General features: G+C 46.8%; 1 protein-coding gene across 2 annotated transcripts; it reads left to right on the top strand.

The window, feature by feature from the left end:
- Nucleotides 1-25,163, top strand: LOC105907554 (centrosomal protein of 120 kDa). Of its 2 annotated transcripts, none has more exons than XM_031570109.2 (20): nt 1-280; nt 885-1,041; nt 1,168-1,282; nt 1,487-1,622; nt 1,835-1,971; nt 2,465-2,662; nt 4,054-4,278; nt 4,445-4,754; nt 5,753-5,915; nt 6,294-6,443; nt 6,835-7,017; nt 8,904-9,000; nt 9,691-9,828; nt 10,003-10,092; nt 10,282-10,374; nt 11,413-11,574; nt 14,264-14,386; nt 15,071-15,169; nt 20,684-20,829; nt 23,426-25,163. In XM_031570109.2, exons 1-20 carry the CDS (start codon nt 232-234, stop codon nt 23,658-23,660), a joined length of 3,006 nt encoding a protein of 1,001 aa, XP_031425969.1. In that variant the 5' UTR covers nt 1-231; the 3' UTR covers nt 23,661-25,163. The 2 variants fall into 2 exon arrangements, with proteins under 2 accessions (XP_031425969.1, XP_031425967.1); XM_031570107.2 differs by having other exon boundaries at nt 5,729-5,915.

Raw genomic sequence — 25,163 nt, 5'->3', positions numbered from 1 at the left:
CGGAAGTTTAATTGTTTTGAACGCTTCAGAGGCGGTAACACCTATTGGTTGAGTGCAACAGGGTTGTACGATGTAACGTTAGTCCAACCCCGTCGTGAAATAATAGCCAACAGTTGTCTTAGTTTTGACTTTTTCTTTCAAATAATCTTTTCAAAAGGTTCAAGTTATCTCAGAAGTAGCAACGTGAAATAAAGTAAACCAAGTTGGCCAACGTATGCTAGCTACTTAGCTATGGCTTCTAAATCCGATCATCTTCTCATCGTTGTTTCCATTCTCGAAGGTAAAAGCACCTTTCCTAGTTAGCTAGTTATGTATGGAAGTGAATTCACAGACTCTGTGTTGGTTGATTGTTCACCTTTAATGTCAATTGTGGTTGTTTAAGTCCTGACTAGCAGCAACTGTTGTTACTGTTGTTTAGGTCAGGTAGCCATGGATAAGTACTCCAACTTGGCTGACCTCAGATAAATGACGTTAATGATAGCAGTGAACGCTCACCGTGATATGTTTGGCGTCTGTTGTCAATAGTTTCCCAGTAGAGATGCGAGTCAGTAAGCGATGTTTAGGTTAGCAAGATAGCAACCTAGGTGGACCATTTCCCAGTAACAGTTATTCTTACCTGACCCCATGTGTTACTGTATTCGAACTCGTTGCCAACTCGAGACTCATATTCTTACAAATTTCAATACAACGTACGAGTTAGTGAGTACGTTCGCACTGAAGTGATGTAATGTTAGCTAGCTTGTTGACCAGTAGTCATTTTGTGCATGTTATATGATACATTCCAGGTCTGAAGCTCTTGCATACATTGAAATCTTTATCTGAGCGTAATTTGACGTGCCCTAAAGTTGCCATTATTTGATTTGCTTTCCTCTCTCTTCATGTAGGTCGTAACTTCCCCAAGATCCAGCGCCACGCTCTGACAGTTCAGGCCAAGTTTGACGGTGAACAGCTCTTCACAGACCCCGTGGATCATAAGGAACAACCACAGTTCTGCACAGAGTTGGCATGGGAGCTTGATCGCAGGACTCTGCACCAACACAGGTTAGTAACATGCATACATTAGTAGTCTGAGGGAATGTGGGTTGTTCTGTATAAAACATTTGTCTGGAACAAGCCCTGTGTAGGTCTTTTGTTGGTCAGTGTTTCACTGGTACACCTTTCCTGTAGACTCCAGCGTACGCCCATCAAATTGCAGTGTTTTGCTGTGGACACAACCACTAGCCAGAAAGAGTGCGTAGGGTACATCATTCTCGACCTCAGATCCATCCAGGAAGTCAAACAGGTATGCCTTTGTTAAAGACCCTTTGACTGCTAAGCTGAATTGACACTGTCCTCAATTCAATGTTGGCCTATTGTGTGCTAAGCAGTGGCGTTGATGCTACCACAGGAACTTTATGTTGTGATTTCGTGACATTTGGATAAGAGTGTGAATCGAAATGCATGAAGAGATTTCTTTGACTTGAAGACCTCTCATGTCATCGCTCAGCCTCCAAGGTGGTTTCCCTTGCTAAGCAGCAAGTACACCAAGCTAAAGCCAGCCGTGTTGCTGTCCATGCTGTTGGAGAATGACGTGAAGCAAAACCCCGAGCCATTTAAGGCCAGGAAAGCACCGCCAAGACAAGGTAGGTCCAACTTATTTGATTTCAAGAGGTTATTATTTGTATTTCCTGAAAGTAATTCATCTTGCCAAGTGCATCCAGCCCGGATTTGGATTTGACTTTTTAGGGCCACACATTCAGCCACAGATTCAGTTCTAGTTGGTTCTTTGTTCCTGCAGCCATGTTTGCTGTGTCAATGATTGATTGTAGTGAAAAGCCGTTCTCTCTTTCTGGAGGCTCCCCAGTGGTGATGGGTAGACTGCAGCTGGTCCTTAACGAAGAGGAGGGCTATCACCAGCTCGGCCCTACAGACAGCTGCACAGAGCTCTTCATCCTCTCCGTCACGGTGGCCTGCGTGTCGAAACTGGAGCAGGTACACTCCTCGTTTAGCCGCTTCCCAGCCTGTGTCTGTGCCCCATAGCCATTACCATGTTAGGCATGTCAGGCCGTTACCGCTTGCCATCACTGCTGTTCAAGGATCATTGACCCCATTCATGACAAAATGTTTTTTTTTTTTTCTGGAATGTTTTCAAATGTAGAACCAAATCTGCCCATGTTCCTAACTATGTGTAAATTAGGCATTGTGCAATTTCCTTCAGATGTTTACGTTTCTTTGAAGCATAGCTTGTTATTTTGGTGCAAGATTAACTAGCTAATTTCTGAATATCTATTTCTAGTTTTTAATAGAGACTACAAATACCCTGAAGTAAATGTAGGGAAAGACACAAGCAATCCCTCCTGCTTCATCAACACAGAACTTTTAAAAGATGTGATGCTTAGATGAGCTGTTCCGTGCATTGCCCGTTAAGGAGGAGCATGCTGCTGTGTTGACCTGATCATTCTGGTCCTCTGGCTGTGTGCTTCAGCTTATAGGCAGAACAACAAAGCTCTCCACGGAAGGGATGGACTTCTTCTTCTACTACGCCCTCCTGGGGAATGACATCACCAGCGAGCCGTTCCAGAATGTGGTGACTCCCAGCTTTGAGCCGGAGAGAGCCTCCCTGCGCATCCGCAGCAGTGAGAAGGTCCTGCGCGCCTACCTCAGCCTACAGCCCAGTCTGGAGGTAACAGTGTGGATGGAGAGTTAGAGATGGATGGGATAAGAAGGGTGGGGGAATGGATTAAGTACAGTGGTACACTTTCCTTTTCCCCAATGCTCTTTGTCCCTTTGTTATTGTACACATTCCTCCTGATGTACAATTCTGCGTCACTTTAGTGGCTGGTGTTGAACTTTCAGAATACTAGGCTAATGACCAGCTTGGCAAAATGGCAGTGGAACCAAGGATGGTGTGGTGTAGGTTGTATCTGTCTTTCTGATCAGCTACCGTAGACAAAGACAAAGACAAAGTTGAACTATTTGAGGATAATCATTTTGCCAGCTGTAAACTATGTTTGGGAAAAAGGTCTATTTGAGACAAATGGTATTGAATGTAGTGTACTTATTATTTTAGTTGTGTCCATTTTTACTTGTCTTTGGAGCTTGCTGTGATGTATGGAGAGGCCAACAAAATGAGTATTTGAATGTCTTTCCTTTAACTTTACAATATGCTCTATGTTGAGGGGCCATGTTCTCCCTCTTTGTTGGTCCTATTCAGAAGATAAGGTGCTGGGAAAGGTAGGAGCATCAGCTACAGCAGTGTTTGTCATCTGGTGCGTCACAGAATCATTCTGAATGGGTTGCACTGTGTTGTTCAGAACTTTAAAGAATTTTAATGAAAAAATATGAACAGTAGCTTTTATTTTGAAATGGAAAGTTCTGATGCCTCTATCACAAAGAGATACGGGAGCTCTTCGGAGAGAGACAGAGAGTTCTGCGTGAGAGGCAGATGCATTACCTGTGACAGTCCTAAGTGTTGGCTGGGGTAGTGCTGTACCGTGAGTGGGGAGAGCGTTGACTTACTAGCTGTCTATAGGGATGCCACTGGTGGCCTATTGAATCTAATACAATAAATAATTCTGTTAAAAAAGTAAAATGTTAGCAAATTACAGTGGTTATGTTGCTGGGTAACGTATTTTCTTGTATTTTCCAGTTAGCATGTGACTGAGATTAGCTATTATATGCAGTTTTGTGTGTTGGAAAGAAGTCAGCATATATGTTTTTGTAACTAGCTAATTTGGTAAAGAATAGTGCAGGAAAAAAACTGAGGTCGACGAAATGTGGGTCGCAACTTAATGACCGTGGGGCATTATGGGCCTCATTATGCGTCTCGAAATTCTCAAAATTGCCTTTTTTGGGACAGAGAAGGTCCGGGGGCGCGGCCATTAGAGGGGGCTTATTACTTAGGAAAAAATACAAACATCTTGTCTTCATCTGGGGGGTAAAAATGAATTACAAGAGAAATTGTTTTATGTTTTGTGTAGGTGTGTAAGACATCTGTAATTATTGGTATTTGCTGGTGTGTTCATACGTGTATGTTTATGAGTGTGTGTGTGTGTGTTCCCCATTCCCTCTCAGATCCACCTGTGTTGTGGGAGCCAGTCTCTGGGCTGCGCTGAGGTGTCTCTCTCCAGCCTCACCCTGACCAGCGTCTCCCTGAGCACGCAGCAGGCCACGGTGGAGGGAGCGTTCGTCCTGCTTCCCCCCGGCCAGGCCAAGCCCAGTCTGCCCAGTGTCCCCCCAGACCTGCACCCCACGGTGGGGGTGTCCATCACGCTTAGGAAGGAGGCCTCTCCCCCTCAGGTACCTATGGGGCAGTCGTGGGCCGGGCCTCTCCGCGCCACTCACTCCTGCTCAGTGCCCCGATGTTTCTGCTCAGTGCCCTGATGTTCCTGCTTGTCTGGCATGTAGCGCTAGCGTCTCATAGCTTTGCAAAAGACTTAGACTGTTCCTGGCTTTGATTTGATAGGCAGCTGGACAGGAGGGTGGGGATGGCCTTCCGACTGGCAAAGGTGCTGTGTCTCGTGACAGACCTCCGTCACCTGCTCCCGCTGCTGCCCCTGCCCCAGCCCCAGCCCCAGCCCCAGCTCCAGCTCTTGCACCACCCACCCATCAGCAGAGGTCACGATCACCCTCACCTGGCCGGAGCACACCTGTTGCCGGTCGCAGATCAGGGACCAAAGAAGCCGCCCACACAGAGAGTGATGCTGAAAGCCTGCAAGAGGAGGAGGAGGAGGAGGAGGAAGAGGAGAAGCAACCAGCATGGGCAGCACTACCAGGTAGGGTTGTTTTTTTGTGCACTGTAGGGTATATTTTTTAAGACATGTGTTTTTTTTTTCAGTTCTGTAGTGGTCTACAGTAGAATCATGCAGTTATCAAAAGATTTGTTTAAACTGTGTAACTTAATTAGTGTATACCGTAAATCCTCAAATTGTGGCCGGGGTCTTTTAATTATTTAGGCTGCACAGCGCACCGGCCTGTATTTGGGGCAGGCTTGTATTAGAGGCAGGCCTTTATTTCCTACTTATTATACGGCTCTTCAGAATGTTCCAAAAAGTTCTGTTGAATTGAATGGGGCACCCAAACGTCCGCAGGTCTGTAATTTCTTGATATTCACCACTGCGAAAAGTTAATGACCGCTGTCATTGGCAACGGGTTTTGTGCTTCTAATTCACACCTTTCATATCATTCCGCAAGTAGTCCGGTCGTTTAACATAGCGGAAAGTCATTGTAACTTGAAGTCAGCAAGTAATGGGTTGCTACGCAACACCTGGAACTTTAAAGTTCTATTAGCCTGAAGAACAATTTTTTCTTAGCGGAAATCACGAAACGGCAACAAAATCATTAAAAAGAGGTATTTTGGAGGAATGTCTTCTTTCGTTTTGGCAAGTAACTGTATAATAACAAATTTGCCTAGTAGGCTGAAACATTTCTTTTTTTATTGCAAACAGCCCATGAAATTAGCCAACAACATTAAGCATGAGGAGAACATGTATTTATGAAATGCATTCAATTCAATTGTGATGTCTGCTTTGTGCTGATGGACTGATGCTGGTAGGCTACAGTAGCCTAAAATATGCTACCGATACCTTATTTTACCCCCGGCCTCTATACGGGACCCGGCCTTTTTTTGTCCGTATCGACCACGCCCCCGGCTACTATCTGAAGCCCGGCCTCTAATTGAATCCCGGTCTTTATTTGAGTATTTACGGTAGTTATCATTTCCTGTGAATCCTGGGGTTGTTTTTGTCAGAGCCAATGCCGTCCCGTCCAGCAGCTGCTCCTACACAGAAGAATCCAGAAGCAGAGCTGGTCTCCTCGGTGTCAGTTTCTGCTCCAAAAGTGGCCATCCCAGCGTCTGCTCACCACTACTGCTTCTCCATGGACCTGCGCAGTGTCCGAGACCTGGACACGGGCTTCCCTGTCAACTGCACCCTGAGGTGTGTGATATCCTAATTTATTCATTTTTTTATTTTTTATTTAACCTTTATTTAACCAGGAGAAAACCCATTGAGATTAAGAATCTCTTTTTCAAGGGAGACCTGGCCAAGACAGGCAGCAGCATACATACAAACATAGTTACAGACAGAAACTTGTGAAAGTTGTGTTGTTAGCTTACTTGGTTACGTATGTAAAAAAAAAATCGAATGTACATTGTACCCAGTCTTTGTGTGCTTTGCGTACTTTACGTGTGTATGTTGCTGCCTTACATTGCTCTAGTCTCTCTCATGTGTTCACAGTGTTGTGTTGTCTGCTAGTGTTGTGTTGTGTGTTTGTGAATGGATTGGACTGTATGTTTTCCCTCCCGTCATGCTCAGGTACGCGTACCAGTTCTTTGGCAGTGCGGCTCCCATCATGACCAGCCCTCCGGTGGAGGTGAAGAGGGGCACGGAGGTCTTCCTGCCCCAGTCCTACTGCGCCTTCGACTTCGCTGCCCTGCCCCATCAGCTCCAGGACACCTTCCTCAGGTAAACACCGCAGTCCTTATGTGTTCGCTCGCGGAGGTCACTGAAGAAACTCAAATGTTTGACAACAATGATGATGTACGACGTAATGCAGTGGTCTCACAGTTTGATGTAATTTCTATAATCAAATGTGGGAGAGTGACTAAGAATATGCTTTGCGTTTTTTTTTTCATATAATTTTTATTGTATGGATTGATAGATAAAGTGTTTTAAATAACGTACAGTGTACTCAGATCACAATGCTGTCATGAGTTAGATATGCTATATTAACTCTATTTTCTATATAAAACGCAGCGTTTAGTTAGACGTCAGGCATCTTGGAGTCCTGTAGTGAACATCTGGCGTCTGTTCTTGGTTGAGTTCAGGGTTGCTTGAGTTGTATTGCTTGCTCTAGGGTGCCCCTGGTGGTGGAGATGTGGCACAGGGACCCCAGCACCAGGGACGTGCTGCTAGGCACCGCCAGCGTTCAGCTCTCCCACCTGCTCACTGCGGAGAAGAGCCGCTTCCTGGGCCCCTCTGGCCAACAGCACTGGAGACAGAGCTATACAGAGAGGCTACCTATCCTCAAGGCACACGGGTAAACACACACACACACACACACACACAGACACACATACCCTTACATTCACGACACAGACACAGACACAGACACAGACACAGACACAGACACAGACACAGACACAGACACAGACACAGACACAGACACAGACACAGACACAGACACAGACACAGACACAGACACAGACACAGACACAGACACAGACACAGACACAGACCTCTTAATTCTTACTCTGCCATGGAGGGAAGATCAACTCCATAATATATTTCTGTACTAGCAAGGAAGCAGGAACAAACCTGTCTTATGCAGTTCATCTATCTAGCATATCCTCGAAATTAACACACAAAGTTACGTCCTGGCAGGCTTTAAAAAAAGAATGAAATGTTTGTTTTAAAAGATTAAACCCCTCTGGGAAGAGGTAGTCTGATTGAAATGCAGTGAACATTTCACCCATGATGTAAACACACAATAATGACATTTCTTGTTATTTTTATTCACATATTGTAGTCTAATTAGACTAGGGCAGAAGAAGAAACGTTGTGCCACACAATATCTCTTCTTTACTGCAACCGAGTGCAGGAAGAGATTGCACTCAGATTCGTCCAGGTGTTCAAATACGCTGTCCTGAGGCTATGCTATTGGGGATAGGAGGGAAGGTTGGCCTACTAAGAAAAGCTGGGTTTTGCACCCCAAAGCTTTGATTTCAGTAGAAAAGAAAGCTGACCTCTCCTTCTCCCACAAGTCACACCGCAGCACCTGCCAGAATGTCTGCTGAAACATTTAACATTTCAGCAAAGAGGCAAGCTATACGTGTTTCGTTTTAGTACCTAGCTCCAAAGTTGGAAATGTGTTCCAAAAGACACACTTTGATGATTAAATTGAATATGTATCACGTTACACACGTTTGGACATGTGACATTCAAGGCCTAAATAAGAGAATGGACGTGAGATGGGCTGTATTGATCTTGACAAAAATAATGTGCAAAGTGAGCAAAACCCGTTTTTACAGGCACAAAAACCACATACCAATATCATTTATCAACATTCATAATCAGTATTCAATAATCAACAATATATATATTGTTATATTTAACAGTTTAACAGTCAGTGTTCAATGATGTGGCTAGGGCATTTTTAAAACAGGTCTGACAGACAAATGTAATTGTTTTAAAACAACAGAAGCGCTCCAGTGTATTCCTCTTAAAACTGTGCTTCTGGCGATTACTGTCCAGAACCCACAATATTGCCATCTTGGGACATTGTACATTGTAATCTCATTTCAAGCATTCAGTTTCAAAAGATTTCTCGGCAATGCTGTTGGTCGGCTTTAACCAAACCTTTCACTAATTACCTTCATCTTGGCTCTGCCCATTTAGTGCCTTTGGCCACAACCTTACTGCTGTTTCTGCCCTCAAACTAGGCCCCTCTGAGTTGGGTCAATCTGTAGGACTCATCAAACTAGGGCCCTGTGAGTTGGGTCAATCTGCAGTACTCCTCAAACTAGGGTCCTGTGAGCTGGTCAATCTGCAGGACTCATCAAACTAGGGCCCTGTGAGCTGGTCAATCTGCAGTACTCCTCAAACTAGGGTCCTGTGAGTTGGGTCAATCTGCAGTACTCCTTTTTCCCTACATACGGCCAGTTACCAAAGCATCAGTTGCAGCTATCAGCCACTAGGTGGCACTTAATGCACAATATTACATCTCTTAGCTCTTTGTGCCACTTCCTAGTGTGAGTATTCCCAGTGGATGTGCTAATAAACACAGTCATGCCAGATGTTAGTGTTCCTTGTTGTCTGTCGTGTCTGTCCTGTCTGTCCTGTCTGTCCTGTCTGTCTGTCTGTCTGTCCATGGAAAAGGGATTGTGGTGTCACTGCCTCCTCCTCCTCCTCCTCCTCCTCATGCAGATCCAGTGAGAAGGTGGCGGAGCTGAGCTTCGTCTCGACCTTGGAAGACCTGGGGCTCGTCAGAGCTCAAGATATCGTCATGTCGGAGTCTTCTCAGGTGGGGGTTCATTTGCAGCTGTGGTTTGCAAGCTCATATAATGGTGGATTTTGTGTGTGACAAATGTACATATGTCTCACTTGGTCTGTATTTACTGTTCGTAAAGGTAATCATAATTTATGGGAGTGTCACTGGAAAACCCACAAAGTTTGATTTTTGCCAAGTCGGTTTCTGTTGGCTGACGGTCGGATATTTTGGTGTACTCGTATAATGGTATAACTCAGACTGACGTTAGACACTGGCGCAAGTTCTTCAGTTGGTGACAGGAACCGTGCCACCAATGTCTCCACCCACATAACAACACCCTAGGTATTAAAAATGGGCTTTTGAATGGAAAATGTATGCTTGAATTTCAGTGCAGAAACACTCTGTGAGCCCTGATCGGTCACTGTAGACTGTGTGCACACGTGCACATTACTTGGTGAAGACCACAGGTTTGGGCCCAACTTCTGTGATGAGTGAATTTAGCAGATACTGTAGGACACTGACCGACTTTTACCAAATGATTTGGTCAACGGTGTTGGCTTCCCACTAATGTTTCAAATGTGTGAATCTCTTGTCTATTATGCCGGGTATACATATCTGACTTACAATGGATAATACATACGGGGACGGTAAAGCACATTCAAATGACTATCAAACTACTAGTACCATTTGTTTAATTTCTGCTCCTCTTTCATGTTCTGACAGAGTGGCAACCCTGTGCAGCCGAGTGCTGCGCTGGCGCCCCCTGGTGGCGGCGCCGAGCCCCGCGAGACTCTGGAGTACCGAGCCGCCCTGGAGCTGGAGATGTGGAAGGAGGCGCAGGAGGACCTCTTTGATGATCAGGTGCGGAGGAGTCATCTTCACCTCCTCCTCCTCCTCCTCCTCCTCGTGTGCTAATCTGAGCATGTAGCAGGTTTCTAGAGATGTGGAATAGGATGGAGGGGGGAGAGCTCATCTGTTTCTAGAGATGTGGAATTGGATGGAGGGGGGTGAGCTCATCTGTTTCTGCCCCCTCAGCTGAAGAAGAAGGAGCTGAGCCACATGCAGGCGCTGGCTGGGGAGTGGAGGAAGAGAGACCGCGAGAGGGAGGCGCTGGTCAAGAAGAAGGTCAGTCTGTGAGCCTCCTCTTTCAAATCGTCTCCACTCTGACTGAGCACCCATATATAGTTTAATATAGTCTCATGTGACTGAGCACCCATATATAGTTTAATATAGTCTCCACTGTGACTGGGAGCACACGTATATAGTTTAATATAGTCTCCACTGTGACGTGTGTTTGTGTGTGTTTTTTTGTAGGAGCTAGAGTACAACCTTCTCGAGGAGCAGCTACAAAAGACTCTGGCCGAGTTGGAGAAGCGAGAAAAGAACTTGGCACATGCTGAGCTGGAGGTGAGACAGACACAGACACAGACACAGACACAGACACAGACACAGACACAGACACAGACACAGACACAGACACAGACACAGACACAGACACAGACACAGACACAGACACAGACACACCCTCTGTGGTGAGACAGAGATACAGACACACACACAGACACACACACAGACACACACACACACACACAGACACACACAGACACTGGGACCCTCTGTGGTGAGACAGAGATACAGACACACACAGACACACACAGACACACACAGACACACACAGACACACACAGACACAGGGGCCCTCTGTGGTGAGACAGAGATACAGACACACACAGACACACACAGACACACACAGACAGACACACACAGAGACACACACAGACACAGGGGCCCTCTGTGGTGAGACAGAGATACAGACACACACAGACACACACAGACACACACAGACACACACAGACACACACAGACACACACAGACACACACAGACACACACAGACAGACACAGACAGACACAGACAGACACACACAGACACTGGGACCCTCTGTGGTGAGACACTCTAGAATGTAGCCTCATGCAGGCAGTAGCTGTATAGAGAGCGTGGTGTGGCCTCTGTTTTAGTTGGGTTGTGTTTTTGCCTCTTTATGTCTGTATGTCATTGTAAGGCAGCCACACAGACTGCATCATGGGTGGCAGAGAAAATATACAGTGTGTGTGTGTGTGTGTGTGTGTGTGTGTGTGTGTGAGAGTGTGAGAGCAAGTTACTGAGGGAGTTTGTGCCTTTGTGTTTCTGTGAGCATGTGATTATAACATGCGTTCACAAGCATGTTTTTGATGAGTTTATGTAAGTGATACACATGTACAAATAGTACATCTGCTACAAATGGTAGTTTTTGTGTGTGTGTGTGTGTGTGTGTGTGTGTGTGTGTGTGTGTGTGTGTGTGTGTGTGTGTGTGTGTGTGTGTGTGTGTGTGTGTGTGTGTGTGTGTGTGTGTGTGTGTGTGTGTGTGTGTGTGTGTGTGTGTGTGTGTGTGTGTGTTTTGTGCAGACACAGCGGCTTCAGCGCGAGTTGCGGGCAGAGCATGAGTTCTCCTTGCGTGAGCTGCAGGACAGTGGGCGACGGCTGCGCGAGGACTGCACCCACCAGGTGGAGCTAGAGAGGGCAAAGGTTAGACAGCTGGAGGAGGAGAACGCCCGGCTGCAACAGCAGGTAGGCACAGCAGCACCTCTGCCCCCTCCCTCACCTCACAAGGAGCCCAGGTCACAGCAGGTCACAGCAGGTCACAGCAGGTCACAGCAGGTCACAGCAGGTCACGGCAGGCACAACCTCCCCCCTGACTCCACTGTGTAAATGCAGTCAGAATGAGGAATTTCAGAATTCAGAATTTCAGAAGAGTTCACTTCACAAATGTTCAGTTTTGTACCTCTGCACACTAGCGAGGTGTTCTCCTAGTTCTAACACTTGTAGGCCTGGATGGCTGTCCAGCTGGGAGCGTCTGTGCAGGAGGAGGAGGAGGAGGAGGAGGAGGAGGAGGTGGGGTGTGATACGGGGCCATAGTGGAGGCCTCCCATCTGGCTGTGCTCCTTCTCTGAGTCCCTGACATCCCTCGTGCTGTGACCTCTGTGACCTCTGTGAAGTCTGCTCCTAAGTGCCTCTAACTCTTTAACACAAACACAGCATGAAAGGCAGCCCACCAGATACACCACACACACCCCATACACCACACACCACATACACCACACACCAGATATGTATGGAAAAACCCAATTCCCACTCAAATTAAAAGCTATTTATTTGATTCTCATGAATCGTTTTGGCGTTGTGGGAATGGGAGCCAATGTCATTGATACGGCAAAGTCAGACCGTTAATCTATCTCCGGGCAACCAATTAACAACAAAGCCATGGCTCAAATGGGAATGTGAGATTCCTGGTTTGGAGAAGGGCAAGGAGGGGAGGGGTGGGTGGGGGGGGGGGGGGGGTTGTTTCCTTTCTATGTGAAGTCATGTAATATCTTCCGCAAGTAGTTGTGATTACAGTTAACCAAAGACTGTCCTTTATTGGTGTACTGATTTTGAGAAATTAAACTTTGTATCAACCTATGCAGCCTGGTTGCCTAGTTGAGATGCTAGATAACTAGCTAGCTAGCTATGGAAACTTTTAAATAACCTTAAATTGTTGAAATGTCAGAGCACCATTTGCATGAAAAGATATCTAGTTATCTAGCAGATGTTACAGTCTACTCAATGTAACTTTTAGAATTATCATAGGAAAACATTCAGCCCAAAAACACCCCAAATACAGAAGTTTAACTAATTAGTTCATAATACCACACCCTAGCAACTACTTAATGAATCCCTAAGCTTGGGTTTGATGGTTATGATAGCTAGGCTAACTAGCATGAGACCCTAACTATGACTGTGGTTTAATGGTTAGGATGGCTATGCTAACTAGCATGATACCCTAACTATGACTGTGGTTTGATGGTTATGATAGCTAGGCTAACTAGCATGAGACCCTAACTATGACTGTGGTTTGATGGTTAGGAAAGCTAGGCTAACTAGCATGAGACCCTAACTATGACTGTGCCATCAATGTTTGCGCTAGTTTAGTCACTATGCTGGAAGTCTTTGCTGGCAGTGCTGACTATCTCTAATCTCGTGGAGGTTCACGCTCAGTATTCCGTGGTTATGTGGGAAAAGCACATTTGTTATCGATAATAGATTGTATTTAATCTGACATTGTTCCAGATTTCATATGTGAGACTAAACACACGATTTTGTTGAAAATGTAAGCCCATAAAGCAGTCCCAGAAACACACACTTCTGTAGCGTTTGTTTGGCCACACTCTCTGTAAATGTTGTACTGCTCCCTTCATTCTAATAGTTTATAGTTTTCTCTCCCTCTCTGTCTGTTTCTGTGTCTTCTTTTCATCTGTTTCTTTTCAAAGAGTGTTTTTTTTTTTTTTCTGTTGGGAGAGGGAGGGGGTGAGAGTAGAAATGTACGCGTTGTGTCTGGGTTCAGGCAGCATGTGTCTCCTGTCCAGATTGCCCGCGTGCTGAAATACTTCTGTTTGCCATCTCATTCTCCCAGCATGCATCTGGTTCTGTGCTTGAGCTGCTACTAACAAATCAAGCAAAGTCAGTTTCTGACCACCACTAAATGCAAGCTGAGCCACAACTCCTAATACACCACACACACACACACACACACACACACACGCAGACACACAAGCTCACATAACACAAATTCGGCTACACAGGCTTCTGTATCTCTTCTCACCCATGTCAGGAAAGTGTAAACACACATTTGTTCAGTGGCGGCAAACACCAGAACCAGTTTATCAAGCCAGAAATCCTCCCCCCGCCTGACACTAACATACACACACACACACACACACACACACACTTACACACACACTCCCCTTCGCTGGCTCCTCTTGCAGAATAGCAGGCATTTTGTGTGTGAAGGTTTTTCTATGGAGTCTGTTTCCTGTCAAGAGAAAAAGACAGGAGAAACAGAAGGTGAATGTTGTTTTTTTTTTTTCTCCTCCATTCCTTACACAATTACCACAGAGTCTGAAACTTCACTCTGTGTGTGTCTGTGTGTGCGTGTGTGTGTGTGTGTGTATGTGGATTGACCCGGTACATTTATTTTTTTCTGCATAATCTCGTTCTTATCGATTAACAATGCTTTTGAAATAACACCTCCGTAGCTAAAGTGGTGCCGAATTTGGTAATAGTCGTAAGCATTTTAGGATGTGTTTTATTCTTGTGTTGTCTGTTCTGTACAGACAGAAGGGCTGTTGTGTAGCTTGCCAGTCTGACAGGTGGGAGATGTTGGCTGTGAAGAGAAGCGGTTCTCCCACGTCTCACTGCTCTCCCTCCTGATGCCTTTCAGCTTCTGGACGCCGACAGCAAACACAAACTCCTGGAGAAAGAATTCCAGCTGTTCCGGGAGCAGCAGAACACTCGGCCCGAGGTCCGCCTCACGTCGGAGGTGAACCTGCTGAGGTTGGAGAAGGTGAGAATGTGGCTGCACATGCAGATGCCCATTAACTCAAAATGCCAGATATCGGCCCGATTTAATGGGGGATGGGATGGTTCTTTACACGACCGCTAGTCTGCACTCATATAGGTTCTTTACACGACCGCTAGTCTGCACTCATATATGTTCTAATGGAGGATGGGATGGTTCTTTACACGGCCGCTAGTCTGCACTCATATATGTTCTAATGGAGGATGGGATGGTTCATGGTTCTTTACACGACCGCTAGTCTGCACTCATATAGGTTCTAATGGAGGATGGGATGGGTCTTTACAAAATTCAAATGTCACCGCATTCATGTATTGTCTGTTCTTGCAGGTTTCTGTGATGTTAAATGTAAGAAGATTGGTGTGATTAAATAATAGGGGGCTAAAGATACAGGACTTTTCAGATATTTGATTTCATATTTTAGCATCATTACCCACACATTTGATTTTCAAGGAAATTAATAAAGACTTTCAACATTGAATGATCTATATAAAAATGTCATACCTTCAAGTTAAACAAATCACTTTGCGAATGGCTATGCAGAGGTGCATGCTTTATTTATGTATTTATTTATTTATTTATTTTTAATAACATTTTGGGAGCTGAAAAAGCCGCATTAAAACGGTGTGCAGTATCTAGCCTATGTGCTCATGTGTGTTCTGTCCCTTGTAGGGTGAACTGGAGCGGAAGCTGGAGACCACTACTAAGTCCAAACTGCACTACAAGCAGCAGTGGGGCCGCGCCCTGAAGGAGCTGGCCAGGTTTAAGCAGGTAGGATAAGCTCCTCACCTGACCCCAGGCCTGCCCATTGCGTGGCTACTGACACTCGTTTCTTCACCTGGCTTCCTCACCTGTAAGTGATGTAAGATAAGACACTGGACAGACGAGTGGAAGATGTGAGAGACCCATTCAAGTTGGCCCAATATCTGCCAGATTACAGTAGACCAACTTCAGCTTTAGACCGCATCCTTCCTTTAAGGATTGTGTACTCAAAAAGGGCTAGCGTCTAGCCATCGCCTCCCCTCGTTCCCTTGAAGAGGTTCAGTGCCTCCCTCCCCCTGTAGTCCTCTCATACGGAGACAGGGATGGACGACTGAGATATAAACAGAGCCAAACACACCGCTCTGTATCAGTTACAGATCAAAAGCAGCGTGTGTGTGTGTGTGTGTGTGTGTGTGTGTGAGCCCTCCTGACTTCTTGTTATTCTATTCAGTGTGTGTGTGTGTGACACAGTATTCTAAACCAACACACAAAAAACTGATCTGTAGCAGACAGGGGCTACGCTGTTGCATCTTGTGCCAGCCGTGCATCTGTTGGCGTCTGTGCTAGGTGGAGGTAGAGGGTCACTCAGCCCCAGGTTGGTTGGCTGGTATGTACGGTGAGGGTCACTCAGCCCCAGGTTGGCTGGTACGGTACGATGAGCTCCAGGTTGGCTGGTATGGTATCGCGGTGAGGGTCACTCAGCCCCAGGTTGGCTGGTATAGTACGGTGAGCCCCAGGTTGGCTGGTATGTATGGTGAGGGTCACTCAGCTCCAGGTTGGCTGGTATGTACGGTGAGGGTCACGCTGGTATGGTACGATGAGCTCCAGGTTGGCTGGTATGTACGGTGAGCCCCAGGTTGGCTGGTATGTACGGTGAGGATCACTCAGCTCCAGGTTGGCTGGTATGTACGGTGAGGGTCACGCTGGTATGGTACGATGAGCTCCAGGTTGGCTGGTATGGTATCGCGGTGAGGGTCACTCAGCTCCAGGTTGGCTGGTATGTACGGTGAGCCCCAGGTTGGCTGGTATGTACGGTGAGGGTCACGCTGGTATGTACGGTGAGCTCCAGGTTGACTGGTATGTACGGTGAGCTCCAGGTTGGCTGGTATGTACGGTGAGCTCCAGGTTGGCTGGTATGTACGGTGAGGGTCACGCTGGTATGTACGGTGAGCTCCAGGTTGACTGGTATGTACGGTGAGCTCCAGTTTGGCTGGTATGTACGGTGAGCTCCAGGTTGGCTGGTATGTACGGTGAGCCCCAGGTTGGCTGGTATGTACGGTGAGCTCCAGGTTGGCTGGTATGCGCGGTGAGCTCCAGGTTGGCTGGTATGCGCGGTGAGCTCCAGTTTGGCTGGTATGTACGGTGAGCTCCAGGTTGACTGGTATGTACGGTGAGCCCCAGGTTGGCTGGTATGCGCGGTGAGCTCCAGGTTGGCTGGTATGGTACGGTGAGCCCCAGGTTGGCTGGTATGGTACGGTGAGCTCCAGGTTGACTGGTATGTACGGTGAGCTCCAGGTTGGCTGGTATGTACGGTGAGCCCCAGGTTGGCTGGTATGTACGGTGAGCTCCAGGTTGGCTGGTATGGTACGGTGAGCCCCAGGTTGGCTGGTATGGTACGGTGAGCTCCAGGTTGGCTGGTATGTACGGTGAGCTCCAGGTTGACTGGTATGGTATAGTACGGTGTGCCCCAGGTTGGCTGGTATGTACGGTGAGCCCCAGGTTGGCTGGTATGCGCGGTGAGCTCCAGGTTGACTGGTATGGTACGGTGAGCCCCAGGTTGGCTGGTATGTACGGTGAGCTCCAGGTTGACTGGTATGGTATAGTACGGTGAGCCCCAGGTTGGCTGGTATGTACGGTGAGCTCCAGGTTGACTGGTATGGTATAGTACGGTGAGCCCCAGGTTGACTGGTATGGTACGGTGAGCCCCAGGTTGGCTGGTATGTACGGTGAGCTCCAGGTTGGCTGGTATGCGCGGTGAGCTCCAGTTTGGCTGGTATGTACGGTGAGCTCCAGGTTGACTGGTATGTACGGTGAGCCCCAGGTTGGCTGGTATGCGCGGTGAGCTCCAGGTTGGCTGGTATGTACGGTGTGCCCCAGGTTGGCTGGTATGTACGGTGAGCTCCAGGTTGGCTGGTATGGTACGGTGAGCCCCAGGTTGGCTGGTATGGTACGGTGAGCTCCAGGTTGGCTGGTATGTACGGTGAGCTCCAGGTTGACTGGTATGGTATAGTACGGTGTGCCCCAGGTTGGCTGGTATGTACGGTGAGCTCCAGGTTGACTGGTATGGTATAGTACGGTGTGCCCCAGGTTGGCTGGTATGTACGGTGAGCTCCAGGTTGGCTGGTATGCGCGGTGAGCTCCAGGTTGACTGGTATGGTACGGTGAGCCCCAGGTTGGCTGGTATGCGCGGTGAGGCGCTGCACTGTGCTGCTGCCCCAGTGAACTCAGCGGGGAGCTCCCAGCAGTGTAAACACAGCTCACACTAACAGCTTATCAGGCCTCACTAATAACTGTTACAGACAAGAACCAGCTGGAAAATCTGAGCCCCTCTCTCTTTTTTCCCCCTTTTCACTCCTCCTCCCTCTTCTTCTTCCCTTTCTTTCTTAAGTGCCAGATATGTGTTAAGAAAACACAAGTTGATTTATGTTGCACTAAGGGGCTTCACGGTGTAATATGAAATGGGATCATAAATCATGTTTGTATTATAGTAAGCATTAGCCAGGCTTTAACCATCTCCATCTCGCTTTCCTTCACTGGGGTGGAGATGAGGTGGGGGGAGGGGGGTGGGGGGATCAGTGATTTGGCAAGCAGACTGAAGGCCCAGAATGAATATACTTCATTTTTGCTTCATGTCTGTTTGCAATCTCTGCTGCAACACAAGCAATATTGTTCACATACTCGCCTCCATAATTCCTACCCGCCTGGACGTTTGAACCAGTGAGTGGGTTAGGCTGAAATAACTGTGAAAACTCTCTGCTGGGGTTCTCGTGATCACACTCCATTGCTGATGTGGCCCTCCAGTAAACTTGACCTCGGGGCTGGGCGATCACGTCAAAGGACCATATCCATGATCCACAACCATGCAATGGCTTGCAAAGGATGCAAAGGATTTTCAACTATTAAAGGAAAGGAGATCATGGTTGTCAGATCAGCTAACTTCCAAATGTAGCAAAAGCATCAAGGACACTGTTCCCAACACTTTAATCACATTTTTAAATGTTGTTTGTATGACCACTGCTAAGCACCGTTTACAAGACAAATTCTTTAATTTTTTTTATTTCTTACATTTACTTGCGAAGCACTGTTTCACTCTTTTTATGAAGCAATCACATGCACAGATTCACACACACACACACACACACACACACACACACACACACTTGAATCCTTACTGAACCTTATCACTGGGTATTTTTGGCCATCTGTGACCTTTTTTTTTTTCTTTTTAAAAAGTTAAAGGATTTGATAAATGATGATTTTATTATATCTGCCCCTCAACTCTCTCTCACACACACACACACACACACACACACACACACACACACACACACACACACACACACACACACACACACACACACACACACACACACACACTTGATGTGTTGTCCTTGTGTGCCAGCCTTTGCGGCCTGAGAATGTAAGAGTGCTGACGTCCCCCAGGTGCCTGTCCTGGCTGTCAGCTCCTCTCCTTTCCTCTCCAGAAAACTGCACTTGAGCTGTGCCTGGCAGCCCCTTCTCTCCTCCCCTCTCCTCCCCTCTCCTCCTGACCCCTCCCTGGGCGCGGGCCTTGAGAACAGAGGTCAGCCACTGGGCACTGCATCTCAGCTGAATCCCCCCTTCAAAACACACACACACACACAAACCACACACACACACACACACACACACACACACACACACACACACACACACACAAAAACATATGCTGACTGACTGGCTGCCATTACTGAAATAGCCGAGGAGTTTGCGGTGGAGTTACCACACACCTTGCCTGGGGTTGAGACTCTGGGTTGTGTCTCTGGAAGCGCTTAGCGCTGAAGCCGTCGACCACAGGTAGCGCGGGGGAACCCCCCCCCCCCCCCCCCCCTCTTTCACCCAGGAGGCCCTGCTGATTAGGACGCTGGGTTTTTTGCTCTGGCGTATATTTGGCTTTGTGCACTAGAGAAATGTTTTGAGGGAAAGCCTGTTTTTCTTGCAATTAGGTTGTAGTGAAAAGCCCTTATTGGCCTCTCATGTTCACCAAAAACACAATTACACTCAATTACACAGCAACCTCTCCACCCTCCCAACCCTCTCTGGCTGTGTTCAGTCAACTCTCAGCTGCCGGGCTGCAGGGAGGGCCATGTAGTTCTCACACATGCTCACTGCCACAGTTCTCCTCCAGTCAAGGACTCTCACGCCGTCATCCAGATCTCGCTCTCTCTGCCTTTAGTATAGATCTAGTACAGAGGAGATTTTGTTTTTGGCCTGTAGCTGTTCCTCATCGGCCTAAGAGTTGCTTTTTAGGGACTTAAATGGTTCAAGTACTTCCATCTCCTGCAAACTGTCCTCGTGATCAACAGGTCTGAAGCCTAACACCAGTGTCCCCGTATCACTCTGGGTGAATTACAAGAAGGAGAGCTATAATGACTGTCTTAGGATACTCCTGAAGAAACCCAGGAGTACTAGAGCCAGTCAGCTGTTCTGTAATATGGGTCTAACCACCTTCATGGCCTTGCTGAGGAACCTTACTTTTTAGTTTATGAGTCGGCTGGACTGCTCTACAAATTTTATAATTGATCTGATGACAGACCCTGGCCGCAGCTCTGTCAAGTACACATCTAAGATCTGGGAACACTGCCATGAGTGCCTTTTTTAGCCCTTCTTTCCTTGTATATTTATATGTATTTATGATTGTATGCATTTATGTATTTATATGTAATTTATTGATTATATGTATTGTGCATCTTCCATGTGGGCCTTGAGCCTGTAATAAAGTTTAATATATACGCCGAACACCTACCATGGAGAGCCCACACTGAGGATAGTAGCAACACCATGGAACCTGTTTTTCATGTACATACTGTACATACCTATGACCATAGTTCATTTATACATTACACACAATCGACATCAACAACAATAACTAACAATAAAATAAAACAATTATAACAATATACTGTTATAAAAGTCGTGTGAATGTGGTCTCTCTCTTGAATGAATGGGATTCTGACTTTTTGACAATGGAGCAATGAAAGTAAGTTGCACATAACATATTTAGCGTTTCCTTTACTTTACCGTTTACCCTTGAAGTCTTCCTCTTCCTGTGCTCGGGCCTCTGTAAACTGGGGGGAAGTGAAACCGTGGTTACCGAATCAGCAGACACAGGGGCTGGACTGTACTGCCATCCTATTCATCACAACAAACAACAGTGAACCCACCTTAAAACTCAACATAACCTCTGTGTGTGTGCGTCCTGTGTGTGTCCTGTGTGTGTCCTGTGTGTGTCCTGTGTGTGTGTGTGTGTGTGTGTGTGTGTAGCGGGAGCAGGAGAATGCCATGTGTCGGCTGAAGAAGCAGCAGCAGGAGCTGGAGCACATGCGTCTGCGCTACCTGGCAGCAGAGGAGAAGGAGGTGGTCAAGACCGAGAAGAACGAGCTGGAGGACATCAGGAACGAGCTCAACAGGTAATCAGCTCCTGGATACATTCACACTTTCACACAACAGTAGAACGAGCTCAACAGGTAATCAGCTCCTGGCTACTTACATTCACACTTTCACAACAGAAGAACGAGCTCAACAGGTAATCAGCTCCTGGATACTTACATTCACACTTTCACACACCAGTAGTACTTACTTTATTGACTCCGAGTACACCCTTTACTACCCTTTGAAATGACTGAGGCAGGTAATGACTTCAAGTACACGTATTGACCTCAAGTACACAGCCAACTAACTTAGGGAATGTGAAATGTGAAGACACACTACAAATACCTAATTGACTTCTCCCAAACAGTTTCAGTGTTTTAACCTCATTACAACTGACACCAATATCTAGCTCCCCATTGAGTTGTGAGAATTGGGTATTAGTTATGATTTCATGAGGGCTGTGGTACATGCCAGCTGATAGTATCATGTCTGTGTGATCGTGCATCTGTGAGGCTCAAACGCATGTCCTGAGCATGGTGTTGTATCGAGAGGAATGAGTTCCTCTCCTCCGTGCATGTTTGACGGGCTCTCAGCATCTCAGGAGATTTCCATGATTCATTGGGTTGCCTGAAGGCTTACAACAGAAACAGCTGTGCACATTCTAGCTGACCCTCGGAACACAGACAGATCTGTGGAGTCATTTGTCATTAGGCAGTAAAACTGAGCTTTTTTTGTGTGTGTGTGCGTTCTTTCCGTTTGGAAGTGTTTGGGAGTATATCACTGGTGGTTTCCTGCGTTTATAGCACGGGATGTCTCTCTTTGTTGGGCTGTTGGTGCTCACTCACGCTGCTGTATGGTGTGTGTTGGTGTGTGTTGGTGCTCACTGATGATCACGCTGCTGTATGAGGTGTGTGTTGGTGTGTGTTGGTGCTCACTGACGCTCACGCTGCTGTATGAGGTGTGTGTTGGTGTGTGTTGGTTTGTGTTGGTGCTCACTGACGCTCACGCTGCTGTATGAGGTGTGTGTTGGTGTGTGTTGGTGTATGAGGTGTGTGTTGGTGTGTTGGTACTCACTAACGATCATGCTGCTGTGTGAGGTGTGTGTTGGTGTGTGTTGCTGTATGAGGTGTGTGTTGGTGTGTGTTGCTGTATGAGGTGTGTGTTGGTGTGTGTTGGTGTATGAGGTGTGTGTTGCTGTATGAGGTGTGTGTTGGTGTGTGTTGGTGTATGAGGTGTGTGTTGCTGTATGAGGTGTGTGTTGGTGTGTATGAGGTGTGTGTTGGTGTGTGTGAGGTGTGTGTTGGTGTGTGTTGCTGTATCAGGTGTGTGTTGGTGTGTGTTGCTGTATGAGGTGTGTGTTGGTGTGTGTTGGTGTATGAGGTGTGTGTGTTGGTGTGTGTTGGTGTATGAGGGGTGTATGAGGGGTGTGTGTTGGTGTGTGAGGTGTGTGTTGGTGTGTGTTGGTGTGTGAGGTGTGTGTTGGTGTGTGTTGGTGTATGAGGTGTGTGTTGGTGTGTGTTGGTGTGTGTCGCTGTGTGTCGGTGTGTGTTGGTGTGTGTTGCTGTGTGTGTTGGTGTGTGTTGGTGTGTGTTGCTGTGTATGAGGTGTGTGTCGGTGTGTGTTGGTGTGTGTTGCTGTGTATGAGGTGTGTGTCGGTGTGTGTCGGTGTGTGTTGGTATGTGTTGGTGCTCACGCTGCTGTATGAGGTGTGTGTTGGTGTGTGTGTTGGTGTGTGTTGGTGTGTGTCGGTGTGTGTTGGTGTGTGTTGGTGTGTGCTTCATATAGGTGCACTAATAGTGTTCATTTTATAGGTGTGCTCTGACACAAGGGAAACACCGACAGCATATTGTGTGGCAGTCCATTTAATGCAACTGTAGTGGTATTTCCTTGTGCTATTTCAACTCAACATTTCTTGGTAATGTAACAAATTAAATCAGGACCAACCAAACAGGGTTTATTACAATTCCAAAATAAAGTAAATCAAAATCAAGCTTTCCAGTAATCCAGTTGTCTTCCAACATGCTATACAGCTCCCCATGCTATACAGATCCCCATGCTATACAGCTATACAGCTCACCATGCTATACAGATCACCATGCTATACAGATCACCATCCTATACAGATCACCATGCTATACAGCTATACATGCTATACATGCTATACAGCTCACCATGCTATACAGATCACCATGCTATACAGATCACCATGCTATACAGATCACCATGCTATACAGCTCACCATGCTATACATGCTATACAGATCACCATGCTATACATGCTATACAGATCACCATGCTATACAGATCACCATGCTATACAACTTGGTTATATAGCAGTTTTTATCTACATATTTACTGCTGAGTGAAATGGATCATACAGCAACGATACCATCATCATCATCATCATCATCATCATCATCAGGTATCTTGATGGCTGCTGTATTGCCAAGGACACTGGGAGTGTAATAATAAGACATCAATCATACACCAAACACCAAGGGTCATGAAATATATCCCAAGGGATCACATGTGCCTATCAAATACATGTAATTACACCCCCCCCCCCCCCCCTTTGTGTCATCTAATTGGTGCCATGGGAGTGTGTGTTTGCTAATGTGTGTGTATTCCCGAGCAGGCTGAAACAACAGGAGCTGAAGCAGCAGCCGTGGCGTGAGCCTGCGTGTGTGTCGGGCGGGGGCGAGAGCGTGGACGATCACCTGAGTCGGCTGCTGGAGGAGAGAGACACGCTGCTGCGCACCGGCGTCTACACGCACGAGGACCGCATCATCAGCGAGCTCAACCGGCAGATCCAGGAGGCCATGACCCAAAGGCCTCCATCCACAGACCGAACTCACAGAGGCACGCACTGATGGCCAGATAGAACACCCCCCTCCCCCCCCACCCCCCTCAGTACCTACACTCTCTAATGAGAGCCCTTGATGGTGACCAGTTGGACACCTCCCTCACATGCGAGGGCCGGGTAGAGGCCACCATGAACCAACTGACTGCTAGCCAACTGACTGCTAGCGACCGCCACTCCACCGGAGAGCCAGGCTACGGCATCTCACATGGGACACTTTGATTGAATTGATATCTGTGATTCTCAGGACACAAGAATCATTGTCCGTGAGAGAGGTGTGTATGTGCATAGAAATGTTTTGTCGTTTGTATATTTGTGTGTGTGTGTGTGTGTGTGTGTGTGTGTGTGTGTGTGTGTGTGTGTGTGTGTTTGTGTCTTTTATCAGTTTTAGACCAGCTTTTACTTATGGAATGGATCATAAAAATTCCAGATTTATTTAAAACAGGAAAGTGTGCTGCATTCTCTTGACTTTCTTCCATCAGCCAGGCATCATCTGTATGGTCAGGTCAGGAGCAGGTTTGTTCAGACTGTGGTGTTGTTTAGCACCACCAGGGGGGGGTAGCATCTCAGGAAAGGGTCATGTGTGATGGACTATTACGCCAGAGCAATATTTATTTACATAGCAGCTTTTAAGAAATTATTTACAGCCATTTCTACACAGGTAGATTCCTGTTTTAGAAAGGTGATTTAATCCAATTTTGTTTTATATATTCTGTTATACTGAGTGCGCCATAGGAACACAAACGGACAGGACTATAATTCTAGGCCGTATTTCACTGTTGCTGCTCAAAATAATCTGTCTCTTGCAGAGCTGTGATGTTTTCATGATAAGAATTTTAACAGCATATGTCAATTTAAGAGGTTCGTCGTTATTCTAAAGGCAACTTCTAATCATGTGGTCATCAATCAATCACTCACAGCATTGCATTTAATTTACAGCAGAAATGTAGTCCATCCTTGTAACATCTGTAATTTGTAAGATGTCTCCCCCTCGTCCTTGTAAGGCTATGATATACATAACCTGCTGTGCCTCAGTAATTGTGCTGTCCCTTATTTTGGGGAACAGAATAATGTCGCCTGCTCTGACATTTTGAGTACATGAGCTGACTCGTCTTTATCAGAGGCGACTCTTCTCTGGTTAGGCTTACTTTTGGGTCCACATGACTGCATCGTTTGGGAACACACCCCATCCATCCACGCTGTCTCTCTCTCACAGCCATCTCTCTCTCACAGCCATCTCTCTGTCTACCTGTCTCTCTCTCTCACAGCCATGTCTCTGTCTACTTGTCTCTCCACACTTCATTCTTCTGGCTTTGGTGGAGATCAACCTCTTATACTTAGTCTCTTTTGTTTTGGGGCGGGGTCCCCTACAGCCCCTTTCAGTGGATGTCTCAATGAGGTGCCCAGAAACAGATGTCTGTTGTCTGTGTGAGCCCAAGTGGATAAGTCCGGCAGTCAACGAGTACCGCTCACACTCGCACATATAATAGTCAACGAGTACCGCTCACACACA

This window comes from Clupea harengus, chromosome 7 (assembly GCF_900700415.2).
Source record: "Clupea harengus chromosome 7, Ch_v2.0.2, whole genome shotgun sequence".
NCBI classification, from domain to species: domain Eukaryota; kingdom Metazoa; phylum Chordata; class Actinopteri; order Clupeiformes; family Clupeidae; genus Clupea; species Clupea harengus.
This window is presented reverse-complemented; position numbering and strand designations above follow the sequence as displayed.

What these genes read in the sequence shown, in the direction of transcription:
- LOC105907554 (XM_031570107.2), top strand. Translation starts at nt 232, where the DNA reads ATGGCTTCTAAATCCGATCATCTTCTCATCGTTGTTTCCATTCTCGAA. An exon ending in GCCTACAGCCCAGTCTGGAG is followed by an intron (nt 2,663 to 4,053) that starts GTAACAGTGTGG and finishes ATTCCCTCTCAG; the next exon opens with ATCCACCTGTGTTGTGGGAG. An exon ending in ACGCCCGGCTGCAACAGCAG is followed by an intron (nt 11,575 to 14,263) that starts GTAGGCACAGCA and finishes GATGCCTTTCAG; the next exon opens with CTTCTGGACGCCGACAGCAA.